The sequence below is a fragment of the Cervus canadensis genome, chromosome 24 (genome assembly GCF_019320065.1).
Source record: "Cervus canadensis isolate Bull #8, Minnesota chromosome 24, ASM1932006v1, whole genome shotgun sequence".
NCBI classification, from domain to species: domain Eukaryota; kingdom Metazoa; phylum Chordata; class Mammalia; order Artiodactyla; family Cervidae; genus Cervus; species Cervus canadensis.
Window position 1 is genome coordinate 8618826 of NC_057409.1, and position 18970 is coordinate 8637795.

General features: G+C 50.6%; 1 protein-coding gene across 7 annotated transcripts; it reads right to left on the reverse strand.

Annotated features, from left to right (window-relative positions):
• Window positions 1-595: 595 nt before the first annotated feature.
• PAQR7 (progestin and adipoQ receptor family member 7) lies at window positions 596-12318 on the reverse strand. Of its 7 annotated transcripts, none has more exons than XM_043445805.1 (5): window positions 11788-12055; window positions 7533-7628; window positions 5668-5756; window positions 4264-4292; window positions 596-2703 (listed from the first exon to the last, which is right to left on the reverse strand). In XM_043445805.1, exons 4-5 carry the CDS (start codon window positions 4282-4284, stop codon window positions 1630-1632), a joined length of 1095 nt encoding a protein of 364 aa, XP_043301740.1. In that variant the 5' UTR covers window positions 4285-4292; window positions 5668-5756; window positions 7533-7628; window positions 11788-12055; the 3' UTR covers window positions 596-1629. The 7 variants fall into 7 exon arrangements, with proteins under 7 accessions (XP_043301740.1, XP_043301739.1, XP_043301742.1 ...); XM_043445804.1 differs by having other exon boundaries at window positions 4264-4354; XM_043445807.1 differs by lacking the exon at window positions 4264-4292.
• Between the last annotated feature and the right edge of the window lie 6652 nt (window positions 12319-18970).

Below are 18970 nucleotides of genomic sequence, written 5' to 3' on the forward strand. Positions count from 1 at the left end.
GAGTAGGACACGACTGAGCAGCACGCGTGCGCACACACACACACACACACACACGCCAAGCATTGTTCTAAGTCCTCAGAAATACAAAAATGCTAGCACACATAACCACAATCTCCACAGATAAAATATATGCACAACAGGATATTTTAGCAGTGGAGTGATATTCCTTATTCATTCAAGGTTTTTTGCTTTTCTTACCTGTACTTCCTAATATTCCTTCACTGTATTGCCATTTATTGCTTATGTACTGGGGAAAAGGCAATACTGTAAATGTTGACACATAACGATATCATTAAAGTTAACATAAAGATCCTCCTTGATTAAAAGACCAAGAAATGAAATATTTGTCAAATTATATAAACATATTCTTTTAATGTCTAATATTTGTTTGTTAATAAAACTGCCCCACCTTTTCTATCAAAAAAAAGTTCCCATATACAGTAAATGAGGCCCCAACCCCACCCCCAAGGGAGGAGATCCTCCCTTTACCCACCCCCAAGCTCCCCCTGAAAACCTCCTCCAACACAATGAGCAGGCCCAAGGGGTGCACCAGGGCCCTCTCTCCAGGATAGGAGACAAGAAACAAGGAGGAAGCTGTTAGCAGTCATTTTATTGCATCCAGGACATCAAAGTCCAGACCACCCCTGATTTCAACCCCAGTGAACTCCTCCTTCCATCCCTCTTGGCCTTTGAACAGGTTTTTCCCTCTGCCTGGAATGCACTTCCTCTTCTCCATCTGCAAACTCCTATTCACCCTTCTCAACCCAAGACCCTGAGGGTCCCAGGCAGCACTAATTATTCCTTCCTCAGTGTTTCCCCGACAGTTCATTCAATAGTAAAGCCTTTACCATCCTGCATTAATCCACAGGGCCCCATCAATAGCCTGTCTCTGAGTAGAGGCCCAAGAAACGCTGAATGGATAAACACTGAGTCATGAACAAGGGACCCAGGAAAGATGATGGGAACAGGATGAGTGGGACAGAGTCCAGTGCTAGGAGGGTGGAGCTCCCCAGGACAGTGACTGAAGAGCTGTGGGGCACTGGATGGGATCCATTTCTACCGGGCACAATCTTCTACCTTTGGGGGTTCTCCGGAGCACCAAAGCTCCAAGCTGGAGTTCAAGGAACCTTAAAGTCCTGCACACAAGAGAGGGCTGTCCTTTCCCAAGGGGATCTGGGTAGAAGGTGCTGCTGATGCTTCCCCTGTCCCTCAGCTCAGATCTCACTCTAACCTAAATCCCAGCTTCACCCTCTCCCAGATAATCTGGAAGCTCCAATTCAGGGTCTTGGCCTGAGCTGATCCCCCATCCTCATCCCTAAGTGAGAGAGGCAGTGAGGGGAGGCAAAACCAGGGTGACCAACATCTTTCTCTTTCCCTCTCCCAGGGCAGGCTGCTAGGGCAGGCCCAAGAGTAGACCCCAGCAGCTCCAGCCAGTCCTCAAATCCAAAGACTGGCCAGTGCTGCCCTTGGCAGCTGAGGCATGCACAGAGAATCACCACGGGCCAGACACAAACAACTTTACCAGGACTTGTTCCCATCCGCAGCCAAGGTTCCCATCTATTACCATCTGTTCCCATCCGGACCCTTGGGCCCCCACTATACCTCCCTCGCTACCAGGTGCCACCCCCTTCACTGAGTCTTCCGATCAAGATCAAGTTTGCGCCGTACCAGCTGGCTCAGGAGGAATGCGGTGAGGATGCTGCTGCCTACAGTGAGCAAGAAGAGGCCGGAGAAGTTGTGGGGCCAGCGGGTGTGCAGAGGCTCATAGATGGACCGCCGGGCCTCATAGTCCAGCGCCACGGCCTCCAGCTGGGCAAGCGTGCACAGTACCAAAAAGACATGGAAGAGCTGGTGGCCCTGCCCGAAGACATGGCAGCTGCCAGGGAACCAGCGCTCAGGCACGAAGGCAGAGAAGAAAGCCGCGGCCAACAGAAAGAAGACCACCTGGCATTTGTGGTAGAGAAGAGCCGGGTCGTCTGTGGCAGGGTCGGGGGACACAAGGATGCGGTGCGCCACGGGGCTGATGTCCAGGGCGTAGGCCAGTGCCGAGGGTACCTCCTGGCAAGTGCGGCCCAGCAGCCCAGGCTTCTGGATGTACTTGTTGTAGCAGGAGCCAGTGCAGGAAAGCCAGGCAAGAAAGGCAGCTGTAGGCAGGAAGATGGTCTGCACTTGGGCGTGCCAAGCAGGTTCAATGGCATAGTAAAAGTGCGCCAGGGCGCTGCCAAACTGGTACACGGCCACACCCACGTAGTCCAGGAAGAAGAAGCTGTAATGCCAGAACTCGGACTTGGCCTGCAGGAGGTGAGCCAAGGCGCTGAGGGAGAGGTAGGTGAAGGAGGCGAGGACGATGATGAAGAGGGGCCGGGCATGCGGGTCTCCCCAGAAGTCCACGGTGCCCACAAAAATGGCAAGCCGCAGCAGCAGCACCAGGGCGGCCAGCAGGTGGGTCCAGACGTTCACCGCCTCGTTGTGCTGCTGGAACAGCGTGCGGAAGTAGAAGCGCCAGGTTCGATGCAGCGGCCGGTAGCCCACGTAGATGTACGGCTTCCAGAAGAGGGGCGGCACCTCGGCTCGATCCACGGTGAACACAGGCTCTGGTGGCACAGAGGGCTGAGGCTCCTGGTGGACCTGCCGCAAGCTGGGCAGGAGGTGGCTGAGCTTCTGGGCCACCATCGTGGCCATGGCTGTGGGCTGGGCAGAGAGCTGGAAGAGAGAGGCCCGAGCAAAGTTAGGGAGCTGGTGTCCTCACCCTCCTGCCCCGTGAGCAGCAACTGAGGGGGTTTGCTGCCCAGTTCTTCCTCCCTCTTCCCTACCCTCTTATCCCTACACTGAGTGAAAAAGGAGCAGAGTCGTCCTCAGGGAGAGCTCAGCTCTGACTCACAATTCTTCTGCTCCCTGATCTATCCCAAGGGCCAAGAATAGTGCCTGGCATATAGAATGTGCTCAATAAATGTTTGAGGCAGGCGTTGCTTAAAGAAGCTCACTATGTCAACCAACTCGTTTCCAGTCCAGGCTCCATACAGCAGCCCCCGTTGTTTTCCTCCCGTGTTCATGCTGCCATCAGTGTTCACATGGTGGTGACAATGTCCTTGCTAATAACAGATTTGCTACCTCTACCTTTAGCTTCTTCCAAATGGCCTGGGTCTCCCACTTACCCTCCATTACCCTACATGATCTGGTCCCTACGACCTTTTCCAGCTTTATTACTCAACCACAGTACACATCACACCCAGCCATAGCCTCATCAAACCCCTGGACCTGTTGTTTCGCATGTCTGTAGCTCTGGGTAAGCTGTTCTCTCCATCTGAGACATCTACCTCATCTTGCCTGTCTGGCAAACTCCTGCTACTGCTACTGCTAAGTCACTTCAGTCGTGTCCGACTCTGTGCGACCCCATCTCTGGGATTCTCCAGGCAAGAACACGTGAGTGGGTTGCCATTTCCTTCTCCAATGCATAAAAGTGAAAAGTGAAGGTGAAGTCGCTCAGTCATGTCCGACTCTTTGAGACCCCATGGACTGTAGCCTACCAGGCTCCTCCGTCCATGGTATTTTCCAAGCAAGAGTACTGGAGTGGGGTGCCATTGCCTTCTCCATGGCAAACTCCTAGTTATCCCTCAAAACCCATTTCTCGTGTGATATTTTCCTGGGTTTCCCTGGCCCCCCAGTCCTCTACTGCTGACCCTTCTACTTGAATGCCTACTGTCCTTTGACCATTATAACACTTGTCATAGGCATTAAATTGTTAATGCAAGCTCCTCCAGGGTAGGCTTATTTTTCTTATTATTTTGTGAACCCCTGGTGCTTCGCAGATAGCTGGTGCTCATTTTCATTCATTTAATGCTTGTGGAATGAAAAAACAGCATAATAGCATCCTGATAATACTTCATAGCCTTCAAGGCCCAACACAAAAAGCCACTTTTCCCCCCACAAGTCCCTAGTAACACCTGATCCTATAAAAACAGCCCTAGCCACACCTCTGCTGAAAAGTTCCTGCCTCCAGATCTTCCATGTTGCTAACTGCAAATAAATCCAGTCTAACCCCTCACCCTGCATTCAGGACCCCATGACCTGCTCCCACTCTCATTTCCCACCTAACCCAAATGTGAGACCCTGTGCCAACTTCCTTTCCCTCTACTGAAATCCTTTAAAACCAGTACAAGCCACCACCTCCTTAATGCCCCCTCACTTTCCCCTGTGGAAGATCTATAATGGATTATACAAGTTATCATTTAAAACATATTTATTCATTTAGCAAACACTTACTGAGCTCCTTCTCTGCCTCATGTCCTGTGCTGGGTCCCAGAGTGTGGGGTGGGAGGAGAGTAGAAAAGAATTTGATCCTTGCCTTCAGGAACTTCATAATATGGTAGAGGTTATAGAGAGGAAACCAAAGCACAGCAAATGCTTACACAGCATGTGCTATGTGCCAGACAGTGTCTTAAGCAATTTATGCATATTTGATTCATTTAATCAACACAACACCCTATGAGATAGGTACTATCATACACCCATTTTTCAGACAAGGAAACTGAAGCACAGAGAAGTTGAGTACCCTGCCTAAGAAGCAGTAGAGGCATGATACAAATTCAGTTTGCAGTCTTTTTTATTATGATTACTATTATTTTTTGACAGCACTGCACAGCATGTAGGATTTTAGTTCCCTAACCAGGGATCAAACCTGCAGCCCCTTCATTGGAAACGTGGAGTCTTAACCACTGGACCACCAGGTAAGTCTCTCAGTTTGTAATTTTAACCACTTCCCAAAACTGTCCTCTGCAAGACAAGGTGGCAAGTACTATTAATAATTTAATAATTATATACTGTTTTTGCCTGATACTAGTTGCTTAATTCAGGCTTATCATTACTCACTGTGCCATTCATTAAATCAAATAGGTATTGATAAACTATCCAGACAACTAGCTAGACAGACAACTCCCCTCCCTCAAATTCTCCCCGAGAAGCTTAATGGACACAGCAACCAAACTTACTCTGTTCATCATTCATCAGATATTTACTGCAACTTCCTTTGCACCAGTCATTCTAAAATGCAAGAAATCTGGGCAAGATAAAGCACTCAAGTTCTCTGCCATCAGCAGCACCATGATCACCCCCAAAGCCCCAATAATTTGCACATAGTCCAAGCAAACACAGGGTGCTTGTGGTGCAAAGGCAACATCAAGCCACCCCCAGCCCACACTCCACCTCACCCCCCCGCCTGATTTGCATCCCTTAGCTCCTCCTGCATTACATTATGGAGTCAGCTCTGGCCTCTGACCTTTCCCAGCCTGGTAGGGAAGTAGGAGTTAAATAAGTCATTACACCAGTGCGTGGGAGGTGCTACAACAGGGGAGTACAAGAGTCTCTACTTTCTATTCCAAGATGGCCTGGCAGGTTTAGGAATCAGACCTTGCTGATGAACCAATTCATCAGCAAGACCTTGCTAGTGACAGTAGTGGGGCCACATCTGTGCAGAGCACAAGAACCCCCCAAGTCACTTGCTGGTTGAACCACTCGCCAGAACTGGATTCCTTCTCCTCCCCGAGAGACAGGTCTTTAGCCTCAACAGTCTGGCCTCCACCCTTGTCTACAGCTTTGTCTTCCCAACTCAGAACCTCAGGGAACCAGATAAGGCCTCTGAAAGCATCTCATGCAGTTCCTTTGTTTTACCTTGAGAAAACAGGAGCCCAGAGACAGGAAGACTTTCCCGAGAGTTGCCCAATTCAGCTAGCTTTCCATTCCACCATGAGGACAAAGGCCTGGGAATGATGACATGCAATAGTGCCTTAGTTCCTGGCTCCCTAGAATCTGTTACATCCAGTTCAATGCTCCATACCCCACTCTTAGAACTTCCTAAGTCCTAAGAGCATATTAAAAGATCAGAGAAGGCCTGCACCAAAGAAGCCTGCTTCACTTTGTTGAACCTATTGGGTTGGCCAAAAACTTCGTTCAGGTTTTTCCATAAGATGTTAATGGGAAAACCCAAACACTTCTTGACCAGCTCAATACATTTACCAAGCTTACATGACCAAGGATTTCTTTTCCCAGTAATGATTATAAAGCTAGCTGAAATGTAGTAAGAGTTTACTATATGCTCATTCATAGCCTGGTGGCTCAGCTGGTAAAGAATCTGCCTGTAATGCGGGAGACCTGGGTTCGATCCCTGGGTTGGAAAGATTCCCTGGAGAAGGGAACAGCTACCCACTCCAGTATTCTGGCCTGGAGAGTTCCATGGGGTCATAAAGAATCAGACATGACTGAGCGACTTACACTTTCACTTTCTCACTCACAGCCTTGTTGCAACTCTCATAACTAGCCTGTGAGGTAGGTAGAGAGAGGTGAAACCAGGATCTGGACCCAGCTCTGTGACTGCAGAGCCCAGATACTCTCAGCCACTCCTGCTGCCCTGCTTCCTGTCACAGCCGACCGCATCCCACAGAACCACTTTGGAAAATGCTGTTCTAAAGCAGGTGACCAGGTTCTTTCCTGCAAATTGCTTCCTTAGGCTTCTAGCAACTGACTTGCATCTAAGAACCTCAGTCTCACCCAGTTACCAGCTCCCTACTGTCTGTACCAGTGAAGCCTGGCTCACAGCCGCCTCCTCAGGTGGGTGATAGCTCACTCCCTGTCCTCCCCCTCCCCCATACACAGTGGACTTTGAGCACAGAACCCAGACACCAGATACTGGGATGACAGAGGTCTAGTCGCCCAGTTTCCTTTAGACATCAGCCAGCAGTCCAGTTCCATGTGAATAGCTCTATTTTCAGAATTGGTTCCCATCTCCTGACTCCATGAAAGGGGCCCTGGATCCAGGGGAAAGAAGCAGGGGCAGGAGTCTAGCATGACCAGAAGGATGAGGATGGTCATCCAGAGGGCAGGTTCAGGGCATCCTCTGAGTAGTTTGCCCACCCCAGTCTTGTTCCAGGCATCCCACCCCAGTCCAGTACACCCTCATGGCCTTCCCCCATGCTCAGTCACTTCAGTCATGTCCAGCTCTTTACAACCCCATGGATTATAGCCTGCCAGGGTCCTCTGTCCATGGGATTCTCCAGGCAAGAATACTGGAGTGGGTTGCCATGCCCTTCTCCAGGGGACCTTCCCGACCCAGGGATCAAACATTGGAAAGCAGGTTCTTTACCACTAACACCACCTGGGAAGCCCCATGGCCCCGCTCCAAGTCTCCCTAATTGCACCAGTTACCTAAGGGTTTCTCTTGAACACTGGGGCTGAAGACTTCTGCTATAGAACAGAAAAAATTCACCAGATGCCAGGCACTGGATGGCACTTCCACAGGTGAGGGTCACTAGGGGTGGGGCTTCCAGGGACTGTAGGTGTCTTGTGTGATGTCACCAGAGGGTGGGGCTAAAGACCACCTCCAGCTCCCCCCTCCCCTCTATTACCACTACCACCTTGGTCATATCCAGGCTAAACTCTGCCCCTACTAGCCAGGCCTCAGCTATAGAAGGAAGCTCATGGTTAACCTCTGCATGAAATATTTGGGGAGACTGAGAGCTAGCTGAAATGCTGTGACTTACCCAAGATCACACGGCAAGGCAGGCAAAGCTGGGCTGAGACCAGGTGTCCAGGGCCTGGTTGATGGATATCAGGCAAACTTGACTGGCTTCTGTCCCCTACTCAGTGGGAATCAGAATGGAAGGAAGTTAGGAATCAAGGAGAAAACAGACACTATAAAGGCTCACGAAGCAGATGGACTTCAGATTCAGACAAACCAAGTTGACTTCTGATTCCATAACACACTAGCTGCGCGACCTAAGACAAGTGACTTACCTTCTCTAATCCTCAGCTCCCTCATGGGAATTTTAACATTATCTACCTCATAGACTGCTACAAAGATTAAATCTATGAGAACAGTTTTAGCACAGTTTAGGGATTCAGTAAATGATTCCTATTATTAGTATCAATTATTAATAGTAGTAGTGTTTGAAGTATTCCTAGCCTGAGTATTAGTATTTAAAATATTCCTAACTTGAAAAGTTTGCTTTGGGTTCTCTAAAAAAAAACTCAGTCCTCTTTCAAGCCTCAATATCTGGTTCCACTGGGTTTGGAGGCCTTACAAAGTTATCTGTATCTCTTTAAACATTTACCTTCCTCTGAGGGTATCAATGGCACCCCACTCTAGTTCTCTTGCCTGGAAAATTCCCTGGATGGAGGAGCCTGGTGGGCTGCAGTCCATGGGGTCTCAAAGAGTCAGACACGACTGAGCTGCTTCACTTTCACTTTTCACTTTCATGCATTGGAGAAGGAAATGGCAACCCACTCCAGTGTTCTTGCCTGGAGAATCCCAGGGATGGGGGAGCCTGGTGGGTTGCCATCTATGGGGTCGCACAGAGTCGGACACGACTGAAGCGACTTAGCAGCAGCAGCAGCAGAGGGTGTATTTAGGGACCAGGGCAATATGGCTGGAGTTTGGACTTCTGGGGACACTGACCTTATTTAATAATTAAAGTGTTCTTAGCAAAGGCCATTCAGAGTAACCTCTCTGGATTCACAGAGCCCTGAAGATTTGTACTTGCCCATTGACCCAAGAGAAGTGAAATCCCCAGAGAAAAGGGGCTTCAGCCCCAGCTGCCCCGTAGCCCCATCCCTGAGCAGGAGGGTAATGGTGGGAGACTGTGCTCGCAGGGAATATGTGGCCTGTCTTGCAGGTTTGGGAGCCTTTCTGGTTTGGCTGAACTTCAGAACTGGGATCTCCAGGGCCCAACTGGGATGTCTTTTTGTCTTTTTTTTTTTTTAATTTATTTTACTTATTTTTGACTCTGCTGGATCTTCCTTGCTGCTTGCAGACTTTAGCTGCTGTGAGTAGTGTCTACTCTCCCTCACGGTGTGCAGGCTTCTCATTGCAGTGGCTTCTCCTGCTGTGGAACACAGGCTCTAGGGCACCCGGGCTCAGTAGTATGTGGGCTTAATTACCCTGCAGCATGTGGTAATTTCCCTGACCAGGGATTGAACCTGTGTCCCCTGCGTTGGCAGGTGGATTCTTAACCACTGGACCACCAGTGGGAAGTCTTCTGTCAGCCTGAGCATCTTCTTCTTCTTCTCCCCTCCCACCTCCTCAGCTCTCCCAATTCACATTTCCCTTTTCTAAACTTAAGGTCAACCTCCTCACCTGCTTTCTCAACCAAAGCTTGCCACCTCCAAGTTCCCCTGGTCTCCCCCTGATACACACTGTCAGAGAGAGGCTCCTTAATATTTCTGGGGGCAAAACAGCAGACCAATTTGTGGGGATTAGGTGGTGAATGGGCTTCGGAGTGGGAGAGCCCTGGGTTGTACCCATCTCAGAGATTTTACTCAGTGAGTGCTGTATGTGGGGCATAGGATTGCTGGGCTGGGGGCACGTGGTGAATGAGGCAGATGGGCCTCACCCACACAAATGAATACCCCTGAGCCCAGGAAAATAAAGCCCAGAGAGAAGCCCCTCGGCTGGTAATCACGGAGAACTGGAGAGAGCTGCTGCTCCCAGGGAGGGCATCTGCTACTCACCGCCGGCAATTACGTCAAGACAAGCCAAGTCCCTGTTTTTATGTGAAGATGGGAATTCAGGTGTGGAACTTACTAGTTGTGTGACTTTCCTTTACCTCCCTGTACTTGTCCATTTAAAATCTGAGAATAATAATAGCTACCTCAAGAAAAACAAAGTCACAGATGCTAGATGTTGGCTCTGGCAGGGCTTTGGCTCCACCGGCTTTGTTGATTCTAGTCCTGACTCAGCCACTCAATCCCGGTGTGACCCTGGACAAGTCTCTTCTGTTCTTGGCCCAGTTTCTCCTTTGTCACAGGACAGCATGCATTCTCCGGTGACTTCAAAGGGCCCTTTAGGCCCTGAGACATTCCAACAGTATTTGTTTTAGGCTTACTCAGTGTCAGAAGCTGGAACTTCAGCTGTGAACAATGCAGTTAAAACACCACCCTCAGGGAACTAACAGCCCAGTTAATTAACAGCTAAAGGGTAACACCTAAGGGTATTCATACCCTGCCCTCTAGGAGCTTAACAGCCTTACTAAATAGCACCTATTATAAGTAGTATCTGATTATAATTCTACTTCTTTTGCCTCCTTCCTGTCAAGCAAAATATTCGTGTTGCTTCTCTGGGCCCTGACAGTTCAGCACACTCTCTTAAAGACAACTTTATCTTGCCATGGAAGGCTAAGTTTAACCTCATTAGATAAAAACAATTAAGGCCAGGCCAGTGTTAACAATAGGGCTGTCAGAAGTAAACCCTCTTGAGAGGTCCTGACAAGGATAACACAATATGGCAGAGCCTGAAATATTATTACTAACACTAGGCACTGGCAGTCATCATTTACAATGGCTTTACACACATTTCGCCTCTCTCTCCCAGCAGCTCTTTGAACCTGTGGCTACGCTGGTGTCACAGCCCCGGAGGGAAGCAGGATGACAGAGCACGCCTATCTTACTCCAAAACCAGTGCTCTTGCCCTTCATCCACTGCGGTCAACCCCCAGGCACCCAGTGGGTGGCCACAGATTATACTAGCAAAGTTTTCATCCCTGGCTGGCTTCTTGCTATCTCAGCAACTAGGTCACCTCCCTCAATGCAAACCAATTCGCCAGTTCCTCCCACGGAGTTTAAAGAAAAAGCTCCTCCATGTCTTCCAAAACTGAACAGAAACTTCTTTTGTTTTTTGTAACTGCACTTTGGGCCTCCATTTGTACTGAACAGTGTGATCAGAATGAAATAAATCACTCTTAAAGGGATTCCTCTGTGGATCTCAGACTCACAACTGCTCTGAGGACAGGGAAACACCTGCTGGAGGAAAGCCGGCCCAGAGAGGCTGGGTGAGGTAGCTACAATTGCCCAGGACACGGGGACAGAAAAGGGACCTTGGTTTATCACTGACCAGTTTCCCTACTGACTTCTTGGCAGGGGAACTAAGCTGGGGAAAAGCAGCCTCTCATTAAGGGGCCCCGCGGTGGTACAAGCCCCAGGATGGGAGGCTGGGTCCCTCTCCAGTGTTAGGGACATCCACCTAGGAGCAGCCAGGCCCTGAAAATATACCACACTCAACTCCCCAGTCTTGGCCTGAGCTGACCTCTCACTCCTGCCAGGCTTAGTTGGGTGGTGGTGAGCGGATGCTCCTCAAAGCCTATAGTCTCGAGACAAGTGCGTCCCTCAGCAAGTGGGGGGAATCCCTCATGGTCTCCTGACACCAAAGGAGCCCGGATCCCAACGGACCTAGGTTCCCTTGGAGTGAGAGTCCCTCTGTGGCCCCTGCCCTGCTCTTCCACTGTTTCCGGTTTTCCAAATGGGAGTCCGACACATCACCCAGTTCCAGGTACTCACGCCCCCATAGCCCCCAGAATCTCCCTAGATTCCCCCTTTTGTGGGGGGAGCGTGTTCCGTGCCCATCCTCCTCCGACACCGCGGTCCTCCGGGGGCCAGCTCGCCCCAGCACCCGCCCCCCTCATAGACGTGCTCCCACTTGCGGCTCGGACGGCCCCGGACCTCCAGCCTCCTCCCGCTCCTCCCGGAGAGGCTCCCCTTCCAGCTCCGCTCCTCCTAATCCAGTCCCTCCGCAGTGGCGCCCCCTCCAGCTGATTCACCGTCAGCCTCCCGCTCCAGCGAGAGATGCTCCCTCTCTGCCGGCGCGGTTCTGCCGATCCTCCCTCCCCCCCCCCCCCCACGTGCCTCTCCCCGCCTGCTCCCCACTCCCAAACCAAGACACCCAGCCCCGAGTCTCGGATGCACCCCGCACCCTGCACCCCGCCCGGCCCCGCCGCCCAACACCCCCAGCTCTCCGGCAGCCGGATACCTGCGGCCGAGCAGAGCGGCGAGAAGCTGCCCTCGGCATCCAAGCATCCGGAGCGCAGATAAAACGGGGCGGCCGGGCGGAGGCCCCGCCCCGAGTCGGGGGAGGACTGTCCGCCGGCGCCAGGTTCGGGGCTCAGGACCCGGCTGCCGCCTGCCCAGGCCTGGGTGATCCCGCCCGCCCACCGAGCCGGCCTGGCCGGGCGCCAGCAGCCGCCCCACCGCCCCCCACCCCCGCGCCCACGTGTTGCACGTGGAGGCGAGAGGGGATCATCCACACCAGCGACGACAGCCTGACGAGGTCCTGCGTCTTTGGGGCCGAGGCTGACTCGGAGGCCGAGAAAGCAGAAGTTGCTGCTCAGCTGGGGAGTCGTTCCCACTTCCGGCGACTTGAGCCGCAAGCTCCGGAGTCTGGACCTGGCTGACCCGAGAGGGAGGCGGCGAGTTGGAGCTGGAGCACCCGAACTTTCCAGTGAGAGCCCGCAGCCCAGCCCTGAAGCCACGTAAACCCACACAGCCCACCTCACTAGGCTGCTTCTGATCAGATATGCCTGGCCTTCCCCCATCTTCGCCTCTCTGCCAGGGAGGCTCCACCCCACCCCTGCACCCCTGTCTTATTCAAGTCCCCACCTAAAGCCTTGTCTTTGATCAGCTTCCCCTAACGTACCCTGCCCAGCCCAAGACACACTATTTAGGCTTCCATTAAAACACCTGCTTTGGGAATTCCCTGGTGGTCCAGTGGTTAGGTCTCAGTGCTTTCACTGCTGAGGCCGCGAGTTCAATCCCTGGTCGCGGATCCAAGTTCCCACAGGTGTGGGAAAGTTCCGTGTGGCCAAACACACACCCGCTTTTTACTCCCTGGTGTGACATCTCCCCGCAGGAGAGGGAGTACCTGAAGGGTGGGCTATCCCTGCCCCTAGCAGGCCCTCTGGAGATACTGGACCAACAATGGCAGGGCTTGTCAGCTCCTCAGGTATGCAAAGACCTGGACCAAGCAGAGTGGGGAGAAACCCGGACTTGTCTTGGAAAGCATCTGCCTGATGGATGGAACTGAGAGGAGACTGGGGCGGGGGGGACACCCCAGGGGACACCCCCTGCCCTCAGGGACACCCCAGGGGACACCCCCTGCCCTCAGGGAGCTCTGAGCCCATTCAGAGAGACACTTGTGGGGCGAAAGCATGATGACAGGATCCAAGTTCTAATGCTACCCCAATTAACCATGTGATCTTGGGCAAGTCTCCTTGTTCTAGTTCGGCCTTAGTTTTATTACCTGTAAAAGAGAGCTAATAATACCAACCTGACAGGGTTGTTAGAAGTAAGTATGATATGAAGGTTGTTTGTCATCTGCATTGTACTAGAGGAATGTACATTTCTCCTTTATAACAAAACCTATTAATCATAATGTAATAGGATGAAATAAGTCTTTACTTCTACAGGTTCAGACAAGCACACAAGAATTACTTAAATCTCCATTGCCCTTAAAGCTAGGAAAAGTGGCATAGAAAATCTGATCATTTAGAACAGGTGGGGTATAGCAAATGAAAACAAGTAAGGACATTACAGAGATTACATTCTACATGATGAAACATATTCTACCATAGTGAATAAAAACTTGAAAGGTGATTTGGATTCAGTTTCCATTTGTGGAACACCTGCTCTGCCCTGGACTTGTTTGTTTTGTGTTGTTTTTATTTTTTTATTATTTTGTGTGTGTGTGTGTTGTTTTTAATATCTATTTATCTATCTATTTGGCTGCACCAGGTCTTAACTGTGGCATGCTGGATCTTCGATCTTCTTTGCAGCATGCAGATTCTTTAAGTTGTGGCATGTGGATTCTTTTTGTTGCACCCTGCAGGATCTTTAGTTGCAACATGTCAGGTCTAGTTCCCTGACCAGGGATCGAACCCTGGCCCCCTGTATTGGGAGCAAGGAGTCTTAGCCACTGGACCACTAGGGAAGTCCCTGGACTTGTTTTTAAAGCTCTAGTTTATTAAGCTCTTGCCATGGGCAAAACTACCTCCTTTGATCCAGATAATCCTATTAACTCATTTCACAAATTGGGAAACTGAGGCTCAGAAAGGGGACATGAAACTGTTAAATTCTCTCATTTGGCCTCATGCATTCCTGCACATTGAATGTGTTTCTCCCCATTTTATGACTAGAATACATGAAGACCAGTGAAGAGGATAGACGTATCCCAGGTCTCATAACTCAGGGTGTATTTATGGTCTGGGCAGGAGACGCAGGAGACTCAGGTTCAATCCCTGGGTCAGGAAGATCCCCTGGAGGACAGCATGGCAACCCACTCCAGTATTCTTGCTGGGAAAATCCCATGGACTGAGGAGCCTGGCGGGCTACAGTCCATGGTGTCACAGAGTCAGACATGACTGAAGTGACTGAGCACACACAGGCATCAGTGAACCTGTATTTGTGCTTGGGGGAGAAAAACCACTTAACCAGGGAACTTGGCTTGGATACTTGAGAGCTGAATGATAAAAATAATAAAAGTAGAAACAGTGATCAGTCATCACGCACTTGCCATGTGCAAAGCCCCTTAGACACACCGTAAGTCCATGATGGGGTGCTGTCGTTATCTCTGTTTGCACATGAGGAAACAGACTCGAGAGGATTCTGCTTGCCCAAGGTCACCCAGTTGCCTGGTGGCAGACTTGGATCCAAGTCCAGCTCTTATCTGCTACACAGTACTGGTATCAAAGAGTGGAGCTGCAGGACCAGCACGCGTCCTTCCCTGCCCTCCTCTGCTCCAATTCCTTCCAGCCCAGGGAGGGTGAGGGCAGCCCCGGGGTAGCCAAGGGCACCTCCCTTCCCTGCCCTCCCCTGGCTCAGGCCACCTGGTTGAGGCCCAGTGACTCCACTGCTCCAGGATCCCAGAGCTCTAATAAGCCTTTGAGTCCCATCCCTGGAAAGGGGAACAGGTTATTCTATAACCTGTGCAACGTCCACCTGCCTTCCCAGATGCCGGGCTTGGCCCTTGAAGACTGGATTTCTGGGCAGGCCTAAGGAGCCAAAGACCTCAGAGGTCGGGCGTGAGTGGTGAGGCCATCTGGAAGGGCTTCAGTGGACTTGAAGTAAGAGAAAAGATGAAGGGGGCACCTGAGCTGTCTGAAACACAATCTTTTCTTTTCTTTTTTTTTTGGTATTAATTTATTTACTTGGCTGTACTGGGTTTTAGTCGCGGCATGCAGGATCTAGTTCCTTGACCAGGGGTCGAACCTAGGCCCCCTGCATTGGGAGCACAGAGTCCTAGCCATTGGACCATGAGGGAAGTCCCTGGAACACATTCTTGTCTTTTCCCCCAAGCAAGTGCTTCCATCCTCTGGAGGCAGCAAAGCTGTGAGGTACATGAGTGTGTTCTACCTGGGTTCACATCTTAGTTCTCCCACTTACCAGCAAGTTATGTATCTCCTTCACTCTAATACAGGCTAATGATACCCACCGTATAGGGTTGGCATGAGGAGTAAGTGAAACAATACATGTGACATGGTCACAGAGCCTGGCACAGAGGGACTGGCTCAATAAAGGCCAACTATCAGTCTGTTTCAATTCTTTACTCCATCCCCTTGTCAATAGGTGAGAAAAATAAAGAAAAATTTGCGGTAAGCCCCCAGATTTTGAAATGGTTTGTTACACAGCATCGTTGAAACTATTCCTGACTCATACACGTAGCAAAGCCAGAGTTCGAAGCCGGGGAATCTGACTCAAGACCATAATCTCAACCACGCTCGGTGCATGGGGAGTGCAATGCAGGAGGGGCTGGCTTCCTACAGAGATTCTCTGTGTCAAGGCCACTTGGGGCGAGTCTTACAGTATGAGGAGTTTCTCCCCAAGCCCTGGGGAGGGAAAAGAACTTTCAAGGCAGAGGGAACAGCATGTGCAAAGGCGCAGAGGTGTGAATGGTGGGGTAAGTTTAGGGGATGGAAAACTTTAAATATAGGGGACCTGGTGTCAGCAGAGGACATTGGAAAGGTAGGGGGGTTGGTGATGCTGGAATGTAGAGAGTCAAGGCAGGACAGCTTCAACCCTGAGGGCAGTGGGGAGACTGGAGTTAGAGGGATTTTTTCTGGCGAGAGTTAGGTGGGATGGGATGGCTTTCTTCTCATTTCAAGCCTAGTGAGGTGGCTTCAGGGAGAGCAGTTGGAGAGGTAGTGGGCTGGACTCTGTGGCTGGTCTCTGACTCTTACCTACGGATCCCCCAGGGGTTAGTAGCAGCAGAGGAGAGGGCAGTGGGAGGAGGGAACTGCACTCGTACGTGAGCAGGTCGTGGGTCTGTGCTGCCCCCGACCAGAACTGGGTCACAGGAGAGAGTCAGCCTGGGGCAGCCTTAGATCCCGCCCAGAGAGGTCTCCAGAAATGGCCCAGTGCCTCAGCAGAAGGAGGCGGGAGGTGTCCTGAGACGTTCTGGGAACAGGGCAGGTTCCCTGTAAGCAACTGGCTGGTGGGTGCACTTTGTTCTCAGCAAGGGAAGCAAGGGATCGCCAGGTGGGAGGTCCCGCAGTGACTCTCCTGTGTGGCAAACACAGGAGTGGCCCAGGCCATATCTTCTTGGCCCACCAAGATTTCAGCCTCAGCAGTGGCAGACTGTTCAGAACATGCTGACCCCAGTCCCACTCCAAGCACCCACCAAGCCTGCCTCTACTTTCTGGCCTCAGGGCTCTCTTGGAAGCTCTAGCTCAGCCTGCCAGCTGAGCTGCAGACTAGATATGCAGGCGGTCAACACCCTGGGAGCAGCCCTCACCCACTGGTGTGTCAGAGCTGTTGGAGAAAGCCCCAGCCTCCGGTCCCAGAGAAGACAGCTCTGAAGAGCACCATCTGCAGGGCAGACGGGCAGACACCTCCTCCTTTGTGCTCTGACTCCTTTCTGGTCTCTGCCCACTCCCTTCCTTCACTCCCAGCAGTCACCTCCCAGATAAACTATCTGCACCTAAGTCTCTGTTTCAGGCTCTGATTTGGGGGGAAACCAGACCAAGACTTCCAGGAAAGCAGACCCACCCACAGGAAGAGTCAGTTTTTAAATCTCTGCCAAGCCTGGGCTTTTCCCTCTGACTCAGCTGTTAAAGAATTCACTTGCCAATGCAGGAGACTCCAGTTAGATCCCTGGGTTGGGAAGATCCCTGGGAGAAGAAAATGACAACCCAACTCCAGAATTCTTGCCTGGGAAATCCCATGGACAGAGGAGCCTGGCGGACCCCAGTCCACGTGGTCCTTAAAAAGTCAGACACAACCCAGCAACTATACAACAACAACAACAACAACAAACCTGAAAGTGTTAGTTGCTCAGTCGTGTCAACTCTTTGAGACCTCGTGGACTGTAGCCCACCAGGCTCCCCTGTCCATGGAATTCTCCAGACAAGAATTTTGGAGTGGGTAGCCTTTCCCTTCTCCAGGGGAATCTCCCCAACCCAGGGATTGAATCCAAGTCTCTTAAGTCTCCTGCCTTGCAGGCAGATTCTTTACCAGCTGAGCCACCAGGGAAGCCCAACAAACCTGGGAAGCAAGAGAACTAGCTCAAGACAGAGGGTTAAGTCAGGTACTTCCTGATCCTATAACTTGCTGCGGGGAGGGGTGCAGCCTCATACGACAGGCATAGAGGAGCCAGCCATGGTCCCACCCTGGCTCCTTTCCTATTCCAGACTCAAGCTGCCAACACACCACCATGTCTTTGCCTTTGCATTGGATGTTCCTTCTGCCTGAAGCTCGCTTTGCCTCAGACAGAACTTACTACTTAATTTCTGGGGCCCTGTACAAACAAAAATGCAGGGCTTTGTTCAAAACTTAAAAATTTCAAGATAACAATAGCAGAGTATTAAATCAAGCATGGGACCCTTCAGAGCACAGAGCCCCATGTGACTGCATGGGTTCCATGGCCATGAATCTTGGCCTGGCTCCAAAAAGCTGAACGTCTGGCTGCCCCTTCCTTCACATCTCTACTTGAATGTCATCTTACCAGCGGAGGATTTCCCTGACCACTTATATCAACTGGCACCCAATCCTCAATGGCAGCCCTATCCCACCAAGTACCTCTGATAACCCTTCCCAGTCTCATTTTCTTTCTGGACACTCAGCATGCTGGCTGAAAATGCTAGGTGGCATTTTTAGGGAACTCCAAGGAACTCTGGTCCTTTATGTCTCAGCACAGAATAAATTCCATGAAAGGCAAAGCGATAGATCAGTGGTTTATCAGAATAGGATGCTTATGAGGCTTACAAGTGGGCAAGTGCTGCACATGGAGAACTTAGTGGGCTACAGTTGTTTTTTTTTTTCAGTGGGTTTTGTCATACATTGATATGAATCAGCCATAGAGTTACACGTATTCCCCATCCCGATCCCCCCTCCCACCTCCCTCTCCACCCGATTCCTCTGGGTCTTCCCAGTGCACCAGGCCGGAGCACTTGTCTCATGCATCCCACCTGGGCTGGTGATCTGTTTCACCATAGATAGTATATACATGCTGTTCTTTTGAAACATCCCACCCTCACCTTCTCCCACAGAGTTCAAATGTCTGTTCTGTACTTCTGTGTCTCTTTTTCTGCTTTGCATATAGGGTTATCATTACTATCTTTCTAAATTCTATATATATGTGTTAGTATGCGATGGTTAATGTCTTTATCTTTCTGGCTTACTTCACTCTGTATAATGGGCTCCAGTTTCATCCATCTCATTAGGACTGATTCAAATGAAATCTTTTTAATGGCTGAGTAATATTCCATAGTGTATATGTACCACAGCTTCCTTATCCATTCATCTGCTGATGGGCATCTAGGTTGCTTCCATGTCCTGGCTATTATAAACAGTGCTGCGATGAACATTGGGGTACACGTGTCTCTTTCAATCTGGTTTCCTTGGTGTGTATGCCCAGGAGTGGGATTGCTGGGTCATATTGCAGTTCATTTCCAGTTTTGTAAGAAGGAATCTCCACACTGTTCTCCATAACGGCTGTACTAGTTTGCATTCCCACCAACAGTGTAAGAGGGTTCCCTTTTCTCCACACCCTCTCCAGCATTTATTGCTTGTAGACTTTTGGATAGCAGCTATCCTGACTGGCGTGTAATGGTACCTCATTGTGGTTTTGATTTGCATTTCTCTGATAATGAGTGATGTTGAGCATCTTTTCATGTGTTTGTTAGCCATCTGTATGTCTTCTTTGGAGAAATGTCTGTTTAGTTCTT

What these genes read in the sequence shown, in the direction of transcription:
- PAQR7 (XM_043445803.1), bottom strand. An exon ending in TGAGGCAGAGAAGGAGCTCA is followed by an intron (nt 2,704 to 4,263) that starts GTAAGTGTTTGC and finishes TCTCTCTTCCAG; the next exon opens with CTCTCTGCCCAGCCCACAGC.